The sequence below is a fragment of the Pituophis catenifer genome, unplaced genomic scaffold (genome assembly GCF_029215685.1).
Source record: "Pituophis catenifer annectens isolate HBS135680 unplaced genomic scaffold, rPitCat1.0.hap2 SCAF_3, whole genome shotgun sequence".
Taxonomy (NCBI): domain Eukaryota; kingdom Metazoa; phylum Chordata; class Lepidosauria; order Squamata; family Colubridae; genus Pituophis; species Pituophis catenifer.
The window spans coordinates 38,115,186-38,137,758 of NW_027256883.1; the positions used below are offsets into that span (position 1 = coordinate 38,115,186).

General features: G+C 37.5%; 1 protein-coding gene across 1 annotated transcript; it reads right to left on the reverse strand.

The window, feature by feature from the left end:
• Positions 1-1,974: 1,974 nt before the first annotated feature.
• MTFR1 (mitochondrial fission regulator 1) lies at positions 1,975-21,651 on the reverse strand. Its single transcript, XM_070942251.1, has 9 exons — positions 21,447-21,651; positions 18,306-18,366; positions 16,889-17,032; positions 16,289-16,387; positions 8,130-8,257; positions 6,095-6,330; positions 4,440-4,683; positions 3,888-4,038; positions 1,975-3,074 (listed from the first exon to the last, which is right to left on the reverse strand). The coding sequence occupies exons 3-9, from the start codon at positions 16,952-16,954 to the stop codon at positions 3,015-3,017; spliced, it is 984 nt and encodes a 327-aa protein (XP_070798352.1). The 5' UTR covers positions 16,955-17,032; positions 18,306-18,366; positions 21,447-21,651; the 3' UTR covers positions 1,975-3,014.
• Between the last annotated feature and the right edge of the window lie 922 nt (positions 21,652-22,573).

Consider the following 22,573-nt stretch of genomic DNA (forward strand, 5'->3'; position numbering starts at 1 on the left):
GCTTTCTGTTGTTCAGATTTTTATTCTTGGCACTGTTTTAATTTCCACAACCTTTTGGCAGATTCCAAATCTTGTGACCATAGATTCCTACTATAACTGCTATCTCATTAGCAACTACCTCCTTTCTGGTGTTTCTGGGGGTTCTTATTTTCTTCAGTCTTAAGTGTTTCTGATTTCACTTGTGAAACTTGCTAACAAGTCTTGACACAATGATTCTTCCAAGTTGTATCAGCCATCAGAGCACAGAAACCTTGTGGTTTACTTGTGGTCTTGAGCAAAACCTCAGCACTATTCAGCAATCTTGATATGGATTTCATTCCAGTCTTTTAATGTAATCCGTCCCTTGCTTTGCTGTTGTATAATATTAAAAGTACCATCTCTATAGTGCAGGATCTTTTAGAGACCCAACATCTATCCCGTCTTGAATACATCAATTATCAATCATAATTGGATAAATCTGCTTCAGAAACCACCTTTTCCCTGCTTCCAGTCATCTAGGGTATGACCATTCTTTTTCTGAATAAAATGCAATTTATGCAGAACAGATTTTTCATACATTAAACATTATGTTTTGAGATTCACCAGTCTTTGTTTACTCAAAATCACTAATTCTATCGAAATATGCTGACATTGCTACAGCTATTAATGCGATTTAAATATGCAAAATACTGATTATGGAAATAAGATACCCTGTCTCTTTTTTTTTTCAGTGCCTCTCTTCAAACTCTTAATTATTGGGGACTCTAATATTATTCCTTGAAAGAATATTGCTAGGCTTGTATAGTTTCTTTGTGAAATTGTTTATTTAATCAGCTTACAGGCTACCTCAACTACTACTGCAACTCATGGACCAATTTATTAATTTAAATTTAGTAAATTTCCAAATTTACTAGAGAATAAGACGATAGTTGCTAACATTTTCTACTTGAGCTCTACCTAGATCAAGATTAGTAACTTTTTTGGTTCTATTGTTACCACTAATCTAAATCATGTTATCAGTAGTCCAATCCATAGCAAATACTCTGTTCTTTTTACTATAACATTAACAGTTGTACCAGGAATCTTTGTATTTACATACCTTCAGCACTGGTTACACCATACCACTGTAATGCATACAGATAGTCCTCAATGTATGGCAATTTGAGAATGTAAGTCAGGGTAGTTGTTAAGTGAGTCATCATGATCATTAAGTGCACCATTTAGTAGTAAATGTGATGCTTAAATCACTGGTGTTTTTGCCAGAAAATGGCAAAAAAAGTTGCAAAATGCAATCATAAATGCGAGCCAGTTGCCAATTGCCTGAAATATGATCACGTGACCATGGGTTGGGAGCAATGCAACATTTTGTGATGGCCCCTTGAGGCCAACTTAACTTTGAATAGTAGTTGAACAGTTATAAATTGCGGACTATCTGTATTCACACAAAGAATTATTTTACAGCACAACCCATATGGAACCTACCGATATACATACATGAAGGTTAAGTTCTCTTAAACAGCACAAAATAGCAGTAATAGATTACACTGTGAAGTTGAAAATCTTTTGACTGATAGTATGCTTAACTGTATTTTCCTCTCATTGCTCTGTTCCCACATCATCCCATTTTATCTAAATAATTATTAGCAGGGACATGATTCATCTCTGTTGCTATTTAAGTCAGGCCGGACAGTTTGAAAATATATTTTATTCACAAATAATAAATCAGCCATAATTTGGCATTTCCAGCTGCTGGAACATTAGAAGCAGCTGTTCCAAGGTTAAAACACTTTCCATATCCCCTATTTTTAAAACTATCTTTTCCAGTCTAAAGCAAACATGATTTAGGACTCATCAGATACAGGTTGTATCTTTAAATATATCCAATCCTTTTAATGCATGAATTTTGTTCAAATTTTATTTACTTTAGATGTTCTTAGACCCCGTTGTGCAATATCCTTTGTTCAAGCATCAAAAAATGACCAGACTAATTGAATATATATTATACTATTTTTTAATTTTGAACACTGTTGGAAAAGTTTAAAAATACTTGTGTAACTATTTGATAATAAACAAACTATCTGGGAACAATTTTACATGATCAAATTACAAACATTTTCATATTTGAACAAATTTCAAAGTGAAAGCTTTTAAGCATTTCATGACATTTTTAAAAAAAATTAATTTATATCAAATTTAGCTTAAATTTGCTCTTATCTCATTCGTAGATATACCACTTTTCCTTGTTGCACCAAATCAATTCAGCAGTTTGCAAATACTGATGACAAAATAGTGACAAAATATTCTGTTCAAGAAGTAAAATATTTTACTCAGCAAGAAAGCTGGTCTTCAATTTGTTTTTTTTCCCCCCAATCTCAAATTATTTTCTGACTTATTTGACAGTTATTATCTGCAATTCAGTTCAACAGGAACTTGTGAGTAAGCAGGTCTGAAGGTCTATGAAGGAGGTCAACAATGCTAATTAGATATTAAGTTTCATAGTAGCTGTTGATATGCTCATTATATGTGCATTATCACTAGAATGAAGTTGCAATTATAAAGTTTCATCCTATCTAAAAATATGATCAAGCTTTGGCTAGTTTCTTCCATATAAATATACCTCCAATTCAGCATTTGCTTTAAATTTAGCAAATTTTGCTGAATAATAAAATTCTTAGGTCTTATCACTTTTCACCCTATAGAAAGAAAAGAGGTTCCAGTGAAGTCTGTACTTCAAGTTCAAAATGAGATGTCAATACAGGCTAAATATAACCTACTATTATATTCCAAATATTACATCAAAGCTATAATTTAAACTATAATTGCATTCACATACGTTTAAGAGTAACATTTATAACTTAGTGTTAGCCCAATGCAGCATGTACATAAATACTAAAACGTGTGATAGAACACAGTAGAATTTTCGTTTTTAAACTTGTTCATGGAAGCAAGGCACATAACTCAGTATTGTAAAATTATAAATCTAATTCTCAAAACAGTTGAGACAGTCCTTTTATACTGAAGCATGATTTTTCCACTTAACAATTTTCAATTAGATTCTTCATTTTTCCTGTAGGTTTCAGCAGGTGTGGCCCAAACTGTGGAAAGAAAAAGTGTATAAAACTAAAGAAAAAAATTCATGTATTTTCCCGCTTGCAATGTTTGTATACAGTAAGTTGGAATTTTTATTGACCAGCAGAGTTCATGCCTACTACTAAAAACACCTAGATCAACAGTTAGGGAATTCTACAATTTTAAGTCTACGCCTTTTAAACATGCCAAGTTGAAATACACTGCTTTAGATTCTATTAGTGGGAGCACTAAATCCACCAGAATGAAAGGAAACAAACGTTCCGGACATGTTGCTCCTTTAACTCAAGGAATGGAAAACCAATCATAAATAATAAGGGACTGATAATAAGCCATGTTAAAAATATGAGTGGAGGATAGTTTGCCAATCTCTTGAGATGAGGCATTCTGGAGATCTCTAGCCTTAATTTATGTCAATTCAAATGTAGCTTGGCTTAGCCTAAAGCCGTGATGGTGAATCTATGGCACACATGCCAGAGGTGGCACGCAGCACCCTCTCTGATGGCACGTGAGCTGTCGTTCCAGTTCAGCCCCGCTGCACATGTGGGCACGCCTCCTGCTGGCCAGCTGGTCTTCAGGTCTCTGCCGCGCATGCGCAGGGGGCCACATGCGCATGCAGAGGTGCATACAGGGGCGCAGATGCCCCTTGCACTTTAGGGGTTCCTGCGCTTTGGCCACTCGGTCCAGAAAAGATTAGCCATCACGGGCCTAAAGTATGAACCCAGCCTTCGTTGCTTGTAAACCGGCTGACTCCTGACATTAGTACAACCATTCCACACCATGGCTCAGCACAACATACAAACTTTGGACCAAGCACTTACCAGATTTGTTTCAGAAGTTGAAATCTGTTTATCACTTTCACTTGAACTGTCACTACGGTATCGATATGCAAATTTCTTTTTAAGAGCTTCAGCTATTACTGCAGCAGGATCTGTTGGATCAGCAGTTTTCCTTATTGTGCTTTCCTCCGACCTTCAAAAGAATAAGGTAAGGCTTTATGACCACTGATTTCAAATGATGCAAATACATGCGCCATTTTCACCAATGATTTGCCTATCTTTTTTTTTGCTTTCACACTTCAATTTCTTTCTTAAGGATTCTAGTAATTTGATTAACAACCCCAAGAAAATCAACACTGTAAATCCATCACAGTCATGTGATATCTCACTTGACGACAGTCAGTTAGCTATGTGGTTACGGGTCCCAATTCTGCTCATTAAGTGGGTCTATTTGTACTCATCAAAATTACAAGCTACTGTTTGAAAACCAAACTATGAACTTTAATCATGTGAATCTATATCTGCTTAGCAATAATCAAAATATTGCACTTATTCCCTGCAACCCTTTCTCTAATAAGGAAAGGGAAAATGTACCTTTTCACTGAGCGCAGCTTTACATTGTTCATGTCTTTTAGAATATCTAGCATATTTGGCATTTCAAGCTTCTTTGGATCAGCATCTATCAGAGATGTGCCAGAATTTATTCTTTTGCCTTTGCGCTCTTTAATAAGGTCAATGGCAGAAACATTCTGCTGAAGTGGCGGTGGAGGAGGCAGGGGTGGTGGCGGTGGTGGTGGTGGCGGCAGGACAGAAAGGGATGCAGAAGAACCTATTCCAGCTGTAAGAACAACATACATTTAAACATGCTGCAAATATCTTTAATTTTTGGTTAAAAATGACCCATTATTGATTATCAAATAGAATCAGCACTGAACTGGATTGCTATCATGTAACACTACTATATTCCCTCCCTGTTCCCTGAAAGTTTCCATTTTTAAACACAAAATATTATGAAAAAGGTGATGATTCTTTTAAGGAAATATATAGCTTGGCTGTAAATGGTTATACTGATCTCAGTACTGAAGCAGCTTTCTAGTGTATGGAATTTGTTTATTACTTTTCTATAGTGCTGAACAAAAAAAATGACTTCTGTTTACAGATAAACATAGTTTATTGTGTTTTCTATTCCTGTTTCCTGCCTAGAGATATAGGGATTAAGATTGATAGCTGTATGAATTTGTTAACTAAATATAAAAACAACATTAAAACACAGAATGTCATAAAGCAATGGAGAAAATGATAACTATTTAGGAATAGTTGTATTTTTAAGTTTCTAAAGACGAATGAGGGTGCCAGCCTAATCTCAAAAGGGAAACCATTCTATACTATGAGGGCTGTAAAATTGAAAACCAAGACCCGCAAGTCCTGGTCCTTTTTACTTTATACACATGGTAGACCATTAAAAGATACTGGGAGAATTTCACAATGAACAGGTTGATCAATTTCACTTCTATAGGGAAAAGGTGGTTTTTTAAAAGTATCTTGCTGCCAAAGCATATATGGCTCTATAGGTTAACACGCTCCCTCCCCCAGCACTTTGAACTTACTGCTATTCAGTCAGCAATTATAGAACGAAACAGTGTTTGTATATTATTCCCTAGGAAAATAACATTACATTGTTGGGAAAAAGGAAAATTGGAAACACAGGTAAAAAATTATCACGTGTCAAGTGAACCTTTCATAAAGTTGTTTTTAGATATTTTATAAGAACAGTCACACAATAAGTCTCATTTTAAGAACTTCCAATCAAAATCTTTACGATTAGCAAAAGTTTGTAATACAAATCCCAAGATCACCTTGATTCAGATTTCTACAAGAGTCTAATGTAACATTGCCCAATCTATTACTAGTGTTACTACTATTACTCTTTCCAGTGTACCAGATTACCCTTTTCATCACATGCACTCAGCAAAGTATGCTGGTTTACAATCATGTGTGCTATCATCTACCACAAAGGGAAAGCAACAGGTTGTGGAAGGCAGGCTCAAGATCATATATGCAGAGGGAAACCAATAGAGAAGTATGCCATTCCAGATCTTTCATGTCAAGGTGAAAAGAAAGACTACCACAACTAATTTTCTAAATGTCATAATTTATACGCAAGGATATTTACATCTGAATCTAGTATTTTTTGACTAAAGGCATAACACTTAAAACTTACTAACATTGAGGAAAGGACAATTTAATACCTGCTGCTAAATTTTGTTCTTGTAGGCTTACAATTTTGGCTATTTGTGCTCTTAAATTAGCAAGCTCATTTTCCAATGCATTTATTTTCTGCAATGCTTCGTCATTTTTAGCTACTGCAGTTTTGGAGTCTTCCACTTCTTGTGATTTCTTGGGCAACAATTCTTCGGTACTTGAGTCTCTTCCTGTGGAGCCTTCACTTTTAAAGAATGGTTGGGATTTTGACCAGCCTTCTGATCTATAATAAAAAAAAATAGTTTCAATTTTTTTCATCATGTAGCATAAATCTCTTGATCAAAGGGAGTCAAGTTAAAGTTCTGTCTCTTAAACCAAATAACTTATTTTCTGCAAATGTAGAATACTGTCTTTGCCATGTCTATATTTAAGATACAACAGTATTTAGGAAGTTCCTATAAAGATTATTAAACTATACTGTGTTCTGTTGGAAAGAAGGTAAAGGCAAAGAGTTTGTTTTTGTTCCTTGGCCTTCAGCACAGAAAAGTTAGAAATCTAATAGCATTTACAGAAATATAAATTGTATTTTAATAATAAAATGCTTTCATGAACAGATGGTTTAGAAATTAAACACAACCACTGTTTTTCAATTACTGTATCTGCAAACAGTGCAGAAAAAATCATCTATACAGATATTAATATAATGACATTTTTAACAGCTTTTCTTTTAATGTCTAAATTGTATTATAATTTCTTGGGTCTATGTGAGCTTTAAAAGATGTCTTGTACTCAGATGCTTAAAATGTCACAAGACTTTTTATAATTTTGCTTTGCTGACTGTTCTGTAGTTTCTTCTACCTTCATAACTGCAGCAACTGCTAAAGCTTCTAAAGTTCTTGTGTAAACACTTTTCCTTTTGTACTAGAACTGCCGTCAGTCAAGGTTTTTTTTTTCCCCTTTCAAGGGCTTTCACTGTACATGAATTTACATAAACCTACTTCACAGTAACTAAAAGTAGGAGAAAATCAAATAGTATTTTATCAGCACTATCATTTTCGTATTTCTTTTGCTTTGTTATTTTTAAAATTAGTCGTGAACTTCTCTGGATAGAGTTAGAGTATTACAAATCTAGCCAATACATAAATTCACATGTTGTTAATACTGGAATATCAATAGAATATTTTTCCCCATCCTTTTACATGTAAAAAGGCAACAAAGGTCATCATTATGCCAAAAACAGTTGAAAATAACTGGAAAGAATCTAGATACAGGAAGTCTTCCACTTACAACCATTTGACCATTCAAAGTTATAATGGCAAAGTATTTATGACCAGTTCTCACAATTATGACCACTGCAGCATCCCTATAAGTCATGCGATCAAACTTCGACTGCTTGGCAACTGACATGCATTTAGAATGGTTGTAGCATCCGGGAATCCTGGGATTGTCATTTGCAGCCTTTCTAGGGAGCTTCTGACAAGCAAAGTTAATGGGGAAGCCAAATTCACTTAATGACCACATGATTCATTTAACAACTAGTGATCTGCTTAATAACCATGGCAAAAACGGTCATTAAATTGGTCATTAAAAACTTAACATTCACTTAACAACTGCCTTGCTTAGCATCAGAAATTTTGAGCTTAATTGTGGTTGTAAGTCGAGGACTACCTGTAATCTATTTCTTTAAAATGGATTTTCCTTTCTTAGAGTTGCAAATAGCATTCTCATTCTTTCTCATAACTCATTCTGGCTAAAATAATACTGGACATCTATTTGTTGTCTACTACCCAGATATTTTGGTACTAAAATAGGAACATACTATAAAAATATATGCTTATATAAGCATGAGGTTATTGCATAAACAGAAAGGCTAGATAATAAAACATATTACATTTTTAAAATAACCCCTAAAGCTTGTTAAGATTTTCTTCCTTGATCAATAATATTGTCCAGTTTTCATGTTATCAGAAAACCTGATCGTCAAACTGTAACCTCATAGAAATTGGTTAGTGGCCTTGGTCAACAGGTTATCTATGAAAACTTAAAGAACCAGTAATAGAGGATAAGCTTTGAGAAACATACCGGAACCGTGGAAATACTTTGTCTCCTTCATTATCTTCTTCAGCAACCCACCCTACATCTACAAGGGAGACTACTGCATCTTCTTTTAGTTGGTTAGATTGAGTGCTTTCTGCAGGCTGAGAAGTAAGCTAGATTGATTGGATAATGTTAGATATTAGAACAACTGCCTGGATCAGTATGATATCACTATAAAGGTAACATGAAGATAAAATACATAGTGCAATCATGAATAAATGGAAGGGAGAACAAGTTTATACTAGAGTTAAAACACTAGTGTTTTTTTTTTTCATTTAGGCAAGGTTTCAAACTTAGTATGAATCCAATCTAAGAAATCTAAGGAATGTAGATTACATTAGATTACATAGTACAGCATTAGCATTTCCACTGTTGTTTCCTAATGCATGGCATGACACACAAATTGGGTACTACATAGCAAATATCTAGCTGCAGATTAGGAAATGTACATATACTAAAGTTACATAGGTGAATAATCTGATCAATTTCAAACTCATACATATTGCATTATATTTGGATGACAATGAAAGACAGAAATTAGTTTCAGAGAAAGAAACTCCAAATCTTACACTAATTGTTTGCAAATGTTATATTACTATACTTGTTTCCAGATTTGCCAGCCCAGCTAAGGAGGCATCAAAAGTACTTAAAGGGTAAGAACTACTTTCTAGAAACAGCTGAAGTTAAAATTCTTGATACTGTAAGGTTATATCTATCGAAAATCAAGCCTGTTTGCTATTCTACAGCGTTTAACAGTATTGTCACTGTGACTACTCTGGCCGATATTGGATCATTGTGACATAATTTCCAAAAAGGACGAAAAGCATATCACCATGTCTTTTAATTGTTTAACACTTTATTCAGAGAACATTTCATGGTCATGTGAAACTAGAACATTTATATATGCAAGTATATCCATATACTTTATATATCCATATACATTTATATATGCAAGTGGATTAGAACTTCTTGATTGATTATTATTTCAGACTTCACTTGCTTTTTTGGAGATCTGCTATAGGAGAAACTCAAGATTTGCCTTTTGTCAGGCTTTAAATTAGATAGGCAACTAAACCCAAGCATTGTGAAAAGATTAAACTTGGGTCAGCAAAATAAGTATCTAAATATCCCATCAACACTTAAAATACCTGGCTAATTATACCAATTAAGTCTCATATGCCCTATTAAAGTAGAAATCCAAAGCATATTTGTCTTGAAGAAAAGTTTAAGTTTTCAGCAAGATTTTGCTGTTAGACTTCCAAAAACGACAAAACAATGGTCACTGCTATTAAAGATCTTTAGCTCATTTTCCATGCACAAGAAAATAAGGAATACAGAAGTTAACAACCAGATTTGTATGTAAGTGAATACGAATAGTTAAAGTGAACTTTAGTGAAAAAAGAGAAGACTGACTTACAGTAGTCTCAGTGCACGATCCTGTGATATAACAGCTAGAGAGCAAGAAAGGAAGAAAAAAGGGAAAAAGAGAATGCTATAGAAAAGTTTCAAGAAAGCATGAAGACAGCCGTGATATTATTAGGTTATTTATTTATTTATTTTAAAATAAACAGCAGAGTTTATTCTGCCATCATTCAGAAAACGATAGTACTTTTTAGAAAAGCACAGGGACAGAGAACTTTTTTGGTCTAACAATTATTTTAAATATCAAGCACGTGACAACTCAAGAACACACTTGTATCTTTCTACTCTCTTGGGCTTGGTTTTAAACTGAATTTGTGTCCGCCATTAAATTTGGCATTTCTCTTTGGTGAATGAATTGGTGAAGGCTTTCCAGAGAAAAGTATTGATTAAGATAGAAGGTATTATTTGTTATTCTTTTATTCCATAATTTTGAATCAATTTCTGCCCAGGTTTTATAAAAAATATGCAGAAGTCACTGACAGCTTAGACCAGTAATATAATGAAATAAATATAGCTACAGGTAAAATAAGGAAAGAAATATCCAATATTTTATCCAAGAAAAAAAGGACATGATGATATTCACATATCTTATAAAATTTTTCTAAACTGCTGAATTTATTATGTGTAAATATATGATTTTATCCTTGAATGCCTTTTCCACTCAAAAACTGAGTCACAAGAGTTCTATAAAATTCAATGTTATTGACATTTGAGTGCAATAGAAATAAATAAATCATGACCAATCTTTCCAAAAATATGTTCTCTCTCCAATTTTCATATATAACAGATTAGTTTTACTATAAATCACAATTACCAAAAAGTATTTTCAGAATTCATTACTTAGAACTGAAAAGTAAGTTCTGTTTAAAATACATGGTGTTGTGATCAGAAAATAAACCTAAAATTAAAAATATACTGAATTTGACCTTTGTGTAATCAATGGTATTCATAGTTTGCCATTTTCAACCTAATTACAAAATGATTTTAGAACATTCTTATTTTGAAGGAACTATTTTTAAATCAGAAAATACCATTTTTTTCACCTTTTAAATATGTTGACATTCCTCTTACATACCGTATTTTCCGGCGTATAAGACGACTGGGCGTATAAGACGACCCCCTACTTTTCCTGTTAAAATATAGGGTTTGGGCTATACTCGCCGTATAAGACTACCCCTCTTCCAACGCACACCAAATAAAAATTAAAAAAACATCAACTGGCTCACCCACAATGTAAAAGCAGCTGTGCTAGACCCAAAATGGCCCCTGAAACAAGCAGGAACCTCACACAGCCACAAAAAGCCCCAAAAAACAACTTTCACGCTTTACACACACACAACACAACACAACACAACACAACTGGCTCATCCACAATGTAAAAGTAGCTGTGCTAGACCCAAAATGGCCCCTGAAACAAGCAGGAACCTCACACAGCCACAAAAAGCCACAAAACCCAACTTTCACACTTTACACACACAAAATTCCACATACAGCTTTGTGAGATTTTGTGTGTTTGTGTAGTTAGAGTGAAACACTACAGAAACACACTAAATCTCAGAAAGCTGCACAAATATTATTTTATTTTTATTTTTATATGAAAGCTAAATTTAAAACTTCCTAAACTTTAAATGGCTAGGTCTAAAAAAGAACTAAAAAAAACCCCAATTAACTATTTTTTTTTAAAGATCCCAAAGGGGAAAAAAACTTACGGTACCCAATAGAACAGGGGTCTCCAACCTTGGCAACTTTAAGACTTGTAGACTTCAACTCCCAAAATTCCTCAGCCAGCTTTGTTTTGCTGGCTGAGGAATTCTGGGAGTTGAAGTCCACAACTCCCTGCCTGCTTGGTTGCAGGCAGGGAGTTGCTTGCTGATGGAATGGATTCAGGCAAGCGAAGCAAGGCAAGCAGCTAAGGCAGTGGTTCTCAACCTTCCTAATGCCGCGACCCTTTAATACAGTTCCTCATGTTGTGGTGACCCCCAACGATAAAGTTATTCCTAAAACCATCAAAAATATGTGTTTTCCGATGGTCTTAGGCCAGGGGTCCCCAACCTTTTGGACCTCAGGGACCACCAACTTCATAATTTTAAATTTCGCAGACCACTAATATGAATCCAGTGCCCCGCTTGCTGAAGCACCTGGACTCCCAGTACGGGATGGGGTCCTTCAGGCACTCTCCATCCTCTCTCTCTCTCTGTCTCCCACTCTTTCTCTCTCATTCTCTCTTTCTCTCTCTCTCATTTTCGCTTTCTCTCTCTCTCCCTCTCTTTCTTTCTCTCCCACTCTTTCTCATTCTCTCTTTCTCTCCCCCCTCTCTCATTCTCTTTCTCTCTCCCCCTCTTTCTCATTCTTTCTTTCCCCCACTCTTTCCCTTTCTCTCCCCTTTCTCATTCTTTCTCTCTCTCCCACTCTTTCTCTCTCATTCTTTCTCCCCCTTCTTTCTCCCACTCTCTTTCTCTCTTTCTCTCCCCCCCCACTCTCTCTTTCTCTTTCTCTCTGTCCCTTCTCTCCCCCCACTTTCTCTTTCTCCCTCCCCCTTTCTCTTTCTCTCTCTCCCACTCTTTCTCTCTCATTCTCTTTCTCTCTCCCCCTCTTTCTCTCTCTCCCCACTCTCTCCCTCTCATTCTGATTCTCTCATTCTGATTCTTTCATTTTCTCTCCCTCTCTCTCATTCTCTCTCTCTCACTCTCTCTCTCTGATTCTCTCTGTCTCTTTCTCTCATTCTCTTTCATTCTTTCTCTCTTTCATTCTTTGTCTCTTTCTCTCTGTCTCATTCTGATTCTCTCTCATTCTCTCTTTCATTCTTTGTCTCTTTCTCTCTCTGTCTCATTCTGATTCTCTCTCTCATTCTCTCTTTCATTCTTTGTCTCTTTCTCTCTCTGTCTCATTCTGATTCTCTCTCTTTCTCTCTCTCTCTCATCTCATGGGCCAGCCAGTGTCTTGGGGCTGAGAGGAAGTCAAGCATCTCCCTGAGAGACTGAGGGCCGGAAGAAGTATGGGAGCGAAGCACTACTTGAACTTGTGCGGCATGAGCATTCGCCTTGGTATATTTGCGCCAGCCGATGGCCAAGGCAGCCCTCATCTGTCTGCTGAAAGTGCAGCATCAGGATTCTGCCTTGCTATATTTGCGGCGCAAGGCAGCCTTTGTTTCCTGCTGCTTGGGACTCAGAGCGGTAAATAGCGTCTGATCCGGAGAGCAGCTGGATTTTGCTCTCTAATCCGGATGCCAGATCGGCCCCCTGCAAACTCTCGTCTCTCGAGGAGCGCTCCCTGAAGCAGGGCTGGAAACTTTGGTTGGACTGCTTGAGAGAGGAGAGCTTGCAGGGGGGCGATCTGGTGTCTGCAACGGAGAGCGGCATCCGGCTTTTTCCCTCCGCTGTAAGAGCGCTGTAAGAGCGGCAGCCCTCATCTCCTAATGCTTGGGACTGCAAAATCCAGCTGCTCCCCGGACCAGTCACCATTTACCGCTCCGAGTCCCAAACATTAGGAGATGAGGGCTGCCGCTCTTACAGCGCTCTTATAGCGGAGAGAAAAAGCTGGATGCCGCTCTCCGTTGCAGACACCAGATCGCCCCCCTGCAAGCTCTCCTCTCTCAAGCAGTCCAACCAAAGTTTCCAGCCCTGCTTCAGGGAGCGCTCCTTGAGAGACGAGAGTTTGCAGGGGGCCGATTTGGCATCCGGATTAGAGAGCAAAATCCAGCAGCTCTCCGGATCAGACGCCATTTACCACTCTGAGTCCCAGGCAGCAGGAAACAAAGGCTGCCTTGCGCCACTCCTGACACAAATATACCAAGGCGGAATGCTGCTGCCGTACAAATGGAAGCAGTGCTTCACTCCCACAGCTTCCAGCCATCGCAAACGCCGCTTCTTCCCGCTTCTGCCGCCCCCTCCCCCACCGCCACAACAGCACCATTCATTCCGGATGGCGAGGGCTGTGCTCGTTTTTCTGTATTGCACCACCATCAAAACCCCTGTGAAAGGGTTGTTTGACCCCCAACCACTGAGCTAAGGTAAGCAAGCCAGGAAAATGCGCTGCGCACTCCCACCCTTTGCCTGCGAGCCCAGACGCTGATCCGGATGGCTGCAGAAGGAACTGGGCACCGGCTGTCATGTCTTTTCTGCTGTGCGGGGTTCGGCACCTGGGCTCCCAGGGTTTAAGCCTCTGGGCCAGCCCGTGCTGCTCCAGGATGTTAGCTTCGGGCTCCTTGGAATCGCTGCTGGGTGGTTCTTCCCGTTGGGGCGATGGTGGGTGGCTGCGAGCCTGGAAGAGGTGGTGAAATGCAGAGCAATACCTCGTGGGGAAGGAGTCCGCCGTGGCTCCCGCAATCCAAGCGACGCCGATCGCTGCCGAACTCCGCACAGCAGAAAAGACATGACAGCCGGTGCCCAGTTCCTTCTGCAGCCATCCGGATCAGCGTCCGGGCTCGCAGGCAAAGGGTGGGAGTGCACAGCGCATTTTCCTGGCTTGGCGCCAATCCGGACGACTGCAGAACGAACTGGGCACCGGCTGTCATGTCTTTTCTGCTGTGCGGGGTTCGGCACCTGGGCTCCCGGGGTTTAAGCCTCTGGGCCAGCCCGTGCTGCTCCAGGATGTTCGCTTCGGGCTCCTTGGAATCGCTGCCGGGCGGTTCTTCCCGTTGGGGCGATGGTGGGTGGCAGCGATCGACGTCGATCGCTGCGCACTCCCACCCTTCGCCTGCGAGCCCGGGTGCCGATCCGCTTGGACTGCGGGAGCCACGGCGGTGCTGGCCGGGCTGGGTCTGGTGCGGTGGACGGAGATGAAGGAGCAGCCTCGGCGGCAGCAGCAGCAGCAATTACAACGGGAAAAGCCATGGGGAAAGGAGGACGAGGAAGATCTGGCAAGGCGGTGCGAGCACTTCATGGCTCCTCCGGTGAGCGGATTGCGAGAGCTGCGCGACTGGGGCGGAGACATGCGAAGTCGCATGGAGCTTCTCATAATGGAGACTCAGAGCCAGGTGTGCAAGGTGCTGGCCCAGGTTGACCGCGCCGCCGCTTTCACCGTGGACTGCTGGGAAAGGAAGGAAGGTGACCCGAATTCCGGGGTAGAGTGGGGACGCGTTCCTTTCTCGTGGGCCGCGCACTGCCTGGCACCTCTTGTAGGTTGGAACTAATTCGGAGTACAGCTTCCCCTCAATGTTGCCGGCGCTCCCAAAGTGTCATCGGTCAGCGCCAGCAACTCAGATTCGGGTACCCGGCGTATAAGACGACCCCCGACTTTTGAGATGATTTTCCTGGGTTAAAAAGTCGTCTTATACGCCGGAAAATACGGTAAGTTTTGTTCCTTCTTGATGCAAATGTGTGTACATCAGCAGTGCCCTAAACCCAATTATCATTTTTTACAATTTTCTGGCTATACAATTTTCTTGCACATTTCTGCCAGTTTTTTTTGGAAAAGTATAAATAGGAACCTGGGGGTGCAGTGAAAAATGTCCAAGTAAATATTAAACATCTAAGAAAGAGAAAAACATCTAATTGCCATTTACTCCACAAGATTACATTCACAGATGTAATTCCTTAAGCTGTAGACAAAAGGAGTCCTGTTTCTACAATAATTTACAGAAATTTAGAGCCAACCACTAACTGCAAAAATTGTAATGAGACCATGCTGTTATATAGCAATTATCTTAAAGTTAATACAGGCTGGAATACTCTACTACAAGAAGAATCCTGTGTCTCTAATCTGAGACACACATTATTTGCCTATGTACAGTTTTGTCTTTGACTTTGTAAGCTTTATTGTATAAAAATATAGCCCATAACTTAGTCATACTTTGCTTACTATTTCAAAATAAGCATTGTATCAAAAAACTTCACAATTATCAAATGAGCTCATGTGGATTTTTTAGGCTGATATTTTCTTCAGACTGATGCCAATGAAGCTTTAAATGGCACTATCTTGCAGAATAAATATAAATATATGTAAAGTATATTTTACTCTGAAGACTCAGAGTAAACTGACCTATTCAGGAAAGTTTTAAAGAAATAATAACATGCCAAACCAGTCAAGTTAATGGTCTACTCGGAAGGGAAAGTATTTGCATTAAAGTATCATATGAAAGCAGTTTTAATAACTATCCAGTGGAACTTGCAAATAAATTTCATAGCTTATCTCTGGAAAGCTTCACACTTCAGTTTTGTTGGCTTTATGAGAAAGTAGCTATACAGATGAGAAGAGAGTTTTCTTTTATAATTCAGGATATACAGGTTGCACTTCAAAAACTAGTGAGGCCAGGATATAACATTTCAGTTCAGTTGCATTTAAAATAAAATTTAATAAAAATAATAATTATCTATAGTTATATAATAAAGTCACATCTGTTTCTATCATATAAAGAAATTAGAATTCAGCAACAACTTCAGGAAATCTCTAGGATGTGTATTTGTTTAAGGAGATATGTATGTTGTTCTGAGGAACTTCTGTTAGTTTCATTAGCTATTCAAATTATTTTCTACTCTCATCAATGAAGACTTCGGTATCAGTACATCCAATTTATCAATCCATGTCATTTTCATTTAATTAAATTTTAACCTTTAAAATTAATATCACTACTTTTTTGCCTAAGGAAATAATTTAATTTGGAGGGTGTCCCTATTTTTGGTTCCAAACTGACAGAAAGTAACTTATATCCACAGGTACCACAAACCCAGATTTTTAGGTCTTAGTAATTTTTGTAAATCAAAACAAACAAGTAAAGTTCTTACCTGAAACTGAACCCTTGGACATTGTATCAGAGAAAGGTTTGAGCCAATTTTTCTTACAATACTTCTGTTTGGGCCATAAGTTTTATTTGACCAAAGCAACTGAAAATAAAAAAGTCTGTGTCAATATTACTTTATTTTTGAAGTTTTAAATACAGTTAAATAAACTCAGAAAAACTCTATTTTTTGTATAAACATGCATCAAGTTGCATTGTAAGCCTGTATATACAGAAAAAAGACTTAAAATTTAAGATTTATTTTATTGTATACTTCCCAGAATCATGCAAATGACATGGGCGGCTATTTAAATTTGATAAAGTGGCACAATATTCTGTCCAACAACTTTTGAATGAGCTCACAATCAATATCTTTTTTAACCAACAAAATTATTTTGATTATATTTTATAATGTAATGAACTATTCCTCAAACAGAAACCAGAGAAGTTTAGCCATACTTCTATTCCAAAATTCAGTTATATTTAAATCTTATACTGTGTGTTCATGTCCTTTTAATGTCATTGGCATTTATACATGTCATTCCCTATACATTATTCAGATTTTCAGTTTTTGCAAATATATCACTGTAATAATAGATATACTTACTGATTCCATAGTTAACCCAACTTGCATAAATATCACTCTAAATAGATGCTTAATCCAGCAGATCATATAGAATAAGGTAAAGCCTTCAATAATTTGTAATTTGACAACCTCAGCTTGCTAGGAGGTAAAAGCTCCATAGTCAGCCTGGAGAGAAAAAAAATACTTTAGAGAATGTGCAACTGTTTCAATGTGAGAATTCATCTCAAAATAAATATAATAACAGCATTTTTCACCAAAAGTATATAACTGATAGTTTTAATTATACACCACCTTTAATTAATTAAACACTATATAGTTGTTATTTTAATATTCAAAACAGGAAAAAAGGTTCGAAAGAAAACAACAGAAACAAGAACCAATTGTATGAAAAAATGTACTTTTAAAGTTATATAGGGTATACCACAAGACAGAACCCATAGACCAATCACAATATATTTTATTATTTTTTCAGATTAAAATGTTATTGTACTTAGGAATGTTGAAGATCACACTTCAAATGAGTACAAAAATGGTAACCAATTCAATTATTTAATGTAATTTATACAATAAATTGTCTATAGGACCAGCTATGGTACCAGCAACTGAAAACAAGTATAATTTGAAAGTACACTGCATTAAAACATTTAGTATAATTTAGGCAAATAATATATTAAAATGTGTGTATGGTGAGTGTGGTACTACCTGGAGACAGCAAAAGAGAAGAGAAAGAACTGGAGGAAATAACAAAATATAAACACCTGTAAACAGAAGTAGAATGACTGGAACAAAAGAAAGCAAAGATAGTACCAATAGTAATAAGTACCTTGGGTGCAATCCTAAAACACAATGCTAAATACTTTCAGCAGCACTGACAAAAATCAGCATCCATCAATTGCAAAAGGCAACTTTATTGGTACAGTTTATATGCTGCAATGATACCTCTGAACACCATGAAACATATATCCGAAGTCCTTGGGAAGGATTCAATAGGTGGATAAAAATGCCAAATCCAGACTAAACATCTGGTTGACTGGGCAACTAATAAAAATATATAGTTTAATAGTGTGAAATTTAATGCCTGAAGATGAATTTTCTTCTGCAGTAAATATGCATATCCCTAAAGAATAAAATTCCTTCTGTACACAATGCTCACGAATAAGAACAATTTAGTCAAGTGAACATAATTATGATTATTTTGGAAAGTAATCAAATTTCTGAACTTTGTAATGGAAAAATGCAACTGAAGAAAAGGAAATGAAATTCAAGCAAAACTGCTATCATAAAATACTGCATTATAAACTTGTTTTAGTTGATAGTTAGTTTCTCCTAGTAAAGGAAAAAGAGATTCATTTGGAAAGGCAGTTCCTAGTTTTAGCTTTATTGCTTGTAGTAGGTTTTAGAAGCTAACTTTTTGGCTGTTCAGTTGTCAGTTTCTCACCTGGGAATAGCAGTTCATGACATATGCTTCACAGTTGACATTGTAAACATATTCCTTTAACCTGAAATAAAAATATAGTATTTGTTCTTAAAAAGGAGTATTAACTAGATTTATCTTAGATCTTAGAATTTCTCTTACATTTATAAATTCTAATAATATTAAAACGAGAACTTACATTGCCAAAATGTATTATTTTGTATAATTATTTTGTAACAAATACAACCAAGCTATGTGAGAACAGTAATATACTTCTCTTACAAAGAGAATAAAATAAACAAATGTGATTTGTTCAGTAATGTTTAACATTGACAAGATCAAGGGCAATCAGCATCAGCTATTTTGTTTTGGCTGCTTTACTAAATTATTTTTTTATTTCTAATTTTTACTTTGCAGGTATGTGAGTTCTGGGACTAGTTATAAAATCAAGTTGAAACAGACAATTAAATCATTTTTTGTGCTAAGGACATAACATTTAAAGTAAATAAGTTATTGTTTCATTTTTGATAGGAGATCTAGTTGTGTGAAAGCCTGTATATAAGTATAGAATCAAATAAATTAGTAAAAGGTTAGCCTATCTAATAATGAATTAATAATGAATAATATACCCTAAATTTTAAGACTTTTTTTCCATTTAGTTCCTAAATTTAGAATCCAATATTTTGAACTTTAAGGAGCTATTAGAATGCTTCTTTTCATAGGATCTTTATGAAGCCAGAAAAATACTTTCTCTGATTACTATCTATTGATTTATACTGAAGTTGTACTGTCTGTTGACTATGTGTCAACAACTTGATGTCAACTATAAGCAAACCACGATAAGATTTTCTCCATGATGATCTTTCCCTAATCTAGTCTTTTAGGTTTTCCAGTGGTATACTCATCACCATTGTAATTGCATCCATTAGGAATTGTTTCTATTTACTATATTCTATTATAAAATGCACTTATTATTTTGGTTTATATTGTGTTTAATTTTTATTAACTTACACTAAGCTTAGTTATACACACTTAATACAACTATTACTAGCACAAGACATTTTATAAATTGCTAACAAAATGACTAATATAGCCGTTAACACCTTTTTGTCCATTTCTATATACAATGAGTACACGACCATTCCTTGGTAACTTTCTATTTGTCTTTGAAGTAACTTAATTGTGGCAGAATCAAACAAATGACTGAGCCAGAGGTTATAATATTTAATTATGCAAAATTACTGGTTTTGCACATATGGTTGTTACACATATTGCAACTCTATAATTTTAATTTATGGGAAAACATTTCTGTTGCAAATACAATTATACCTGTGTCAAGTGAGTATCAGTTTGTAACATAAAAAGCTATATTCTGCCAAATCAGATTATTTTCTATCTAGCTCAGTTTAGCTGCAAATTCAGTGTCAAAATAGTTTTATATGATGTCAGTTATTTCATATCATTCCCTATTGCATCCATTTAACTGCAGAAACCAAATATTGTGATTACAGAGATTACAGAAATCCTTGTTTTGTGACTGCCTCATTTACTAACCATTCAGTTACAATGGTAAAAAATGTAACTTTGTGAGCAATCATCATATTTCTAACGTTTCAGGTTTGTAAAGCAAAGGAAAGCTGAAGTAAGATCATAAGCAGAGTCATGGTTTTACTTAGTGACTTCACTTAATGACTAAGTTGGTGGTCCCAATTATCACTATATGAGATCTGCGTGTGTATCATGACCCTATTTCCCACAATATTGTTGAATGCAACAACACAATTTTCCAAATGCCACATTTTTTTAATACTTCAATATATACTGCTCAAAAAAATAAAGGGAACACAAGCAGAAGACATCCGAGATCTGAATGAATGAAATAGCCTTATTAAATACTTTGTTTGTTACATACAGTAGTTCTGTGTTCTCTTTAGTTGTTTGAGCAGTGTATAAAGTACTGTATGTAAAGAACAAAGTATTTAATAAGGCTATTTCATTCATTCAGATCTCAGATGTCTTCTGCTTGTGTTCCCTTTATTTTTTTGAGCAGTATATTAACCACCAAGTTCTGAAGCATTTTGACTATAAATGTCAGATCATGAACACATTTTTCTAACAATGAAAGTAATGACATAGCTAATGTGAGAGCTGAGCAAATTTTTAGTTTTTGCAGAGAAAGACTGCAGTGGGGGATGATTCAAAGTGGGTGAGTGATGTGTTAACCATGTAGGAAGGATTTTGAAATCTTTTTTGGGGGAGAGAATCTTTTTAAGTGTTCAGGAATCTTACCTTAGATCCCAGATTTTGTGCCCCCCACTTTGAATTTTCCACTTAAGTATTAGTTAGAGGCAAATCCTGGATAGGCTTACCGAGTTATTTATTTTGAGCCACCAGACAGTTCTGAAGCCTATCGCTCACAAGACAGTTTGCGTCTTTTCCACATGACTAGATTATTTTTTATTTCCAAAGAAATAAGCAAGGAAAATCCGGCACTATTAGAAGCGACAGACGTGGCCGCGCAAATTCTGTATAGATTTAAGAGCAATTGTAAGAGTATAAACTGCCTTCTCCGGAGCAGCCCAAAAGAGAAGGGAGAAGACAATCCAGGGAACGGGTGTAAAGTAAACCAGACGAAATTACTCTGATCAGCCACCGGGGCCTCGCAGGGGAAAAAAACAACCACTACGCCCCAAGGACCTTAGAAAGGGCGCAGAAGCAGTAATTTGAGATCCACCAGGTTTTAGGCCTACCTCAAAAATCAGATCATCCCGGAGACAGAACGATATAAAACGGCCCTCCTGCGCTCACTCTTCGGCCCCTCGCCGAAATTGCTCCCACCCGGATCTGCCCCTTAACGGGCGGGGAAGGGAGCGCCGGGCAAGAACCGGGAGCCGCCGGCTAACACGGCGGAAGAGCCAAAGCAGTTGTCGCCGGGAAGGCACGACTCTCGTCTCCCGCCCCGCGACTGGGGAAAACAAAAAGCGGCGCCCGGCAACGTCGGACGAGACCTTCGGCGGCAACGGCCCGTGTCCTTGACTCACGATCGCCGCGGTCTCTCTCGGCCCCGACCGGACAAAACGTCCCTCACACCCTCCTCGAAACTTCGCGACAGAGTTGAACTGTGACAACAAACGGGAGGCCCCGAGGCAGATGGGAGGAACTCACCTGCTCTTCAAACCGCTCCAGGGTTTATTCCTTGGCTCGGACTCTTCTCGGAGCCGCTGAGTCCCCGCCGGCCAGCAATCCCTCGACTCTCTTCGTCCGTCTCCCTCAGCGACCAATCCTGAGGAGCGCCGGCAGTTGGCCTGACCAATCGCTGTCCGTCATTTAGGGAGGCGAGGCTTAGTCTTGCACTCCCGGCTAGATGACGAGATATATCATCGTCGATAAACATCATCGAGACAGGATAGGACTCTATGATCTCTGGAGTGACATCCGCTCCATAGATCTCCTTTCTCATCTCGATGATTTCAGAAAGTTCAAACCCCGCCTAATGTTTCGGATAAGATATTTGCGACAAAGGCTGAGAAAGTCCTGCTCTTTAGTATCAAAGGATCGCGTAGGAGCGCCATCTAGTGCTATTTTACTGTAACAAATACCTAAATTTGCGTAAAGGCGGTAGTTTACTTTCTCCTGTACTGCGGTAAATTTTGGCACTATTGACTTGACATTACATCGTTATCTGCTTAACAGCCATACATTTTCTCCATGATGATCTGTCCTCAAGTTGGTCCTTCAGCTCTTTCAACGGTACCTCATCGGCACTCCAACAGTGTCCATCTACGGTACCTTACTGCTGGTTGTCCTCTTCTAGGATATTAGCAGAGAAGCCTTAAAAAAAGAGCACACATTCAACATATTTTCAGATCCCTTTATTTTGCAATTCTAGTTGTTCGTTGTACTACACAAAATGTTTTATATAGAGTAAAACCAACTTATTGAAACTTAAAAGTCTTATTCAGGGTTACAAAACTGTAGCTCTCCAAATTCATTCTGTAATCCTTGACCATTAAGTGCATTAGTTGTTCCTGATGGGAACTGTAGTTCAACCTGTAGCAAACCAAAGGTTAATTATGAGAACACTGAACTATAGATGTGATAACCACCCTCAACCCCAAACAGCATACCAACAGGTTAAGGATGTTGGAAAGTTTAATAATTGATCCTTTGCATTGGAATCCTCAAATTTTGGGTCAGGATGGATGCAATGCTATATCTATGGAGCACCAGATTAGCAAAGACTAGTATCTTGAAGGCACGTCACGCTGAATTGTGTGAGAGGGTAGCTTTCT

What these genes read in the sequence shown, in the direction of transcription:
- MTFR1 (XM_070942251.1), bottom strand. Translation starts at nt 16,954, where the DNA reads ATGATCTGCTGGATTAAGCATCTATTTAGAGTGATATTTATGCAAGTT. An exon ending in GTCCAAGGGTTCAGTTTCAG is followed by an intron (nt 8,258 to 16,288) that starts GTAAGAACTTTA and finishes CAATCAATCTAG; the next exon opens with CTTACTTCTCAGCCTGCAGA. An exon ending in AAGCTGCGCTCAGTGAAAAG is followed by an intron (nt 4,039 to 4,439) that starts GTACATTTTCCC and finishes ATTCTTTTGAAG; the next exon opens with GTCGGAGGAAAGCACAATAA.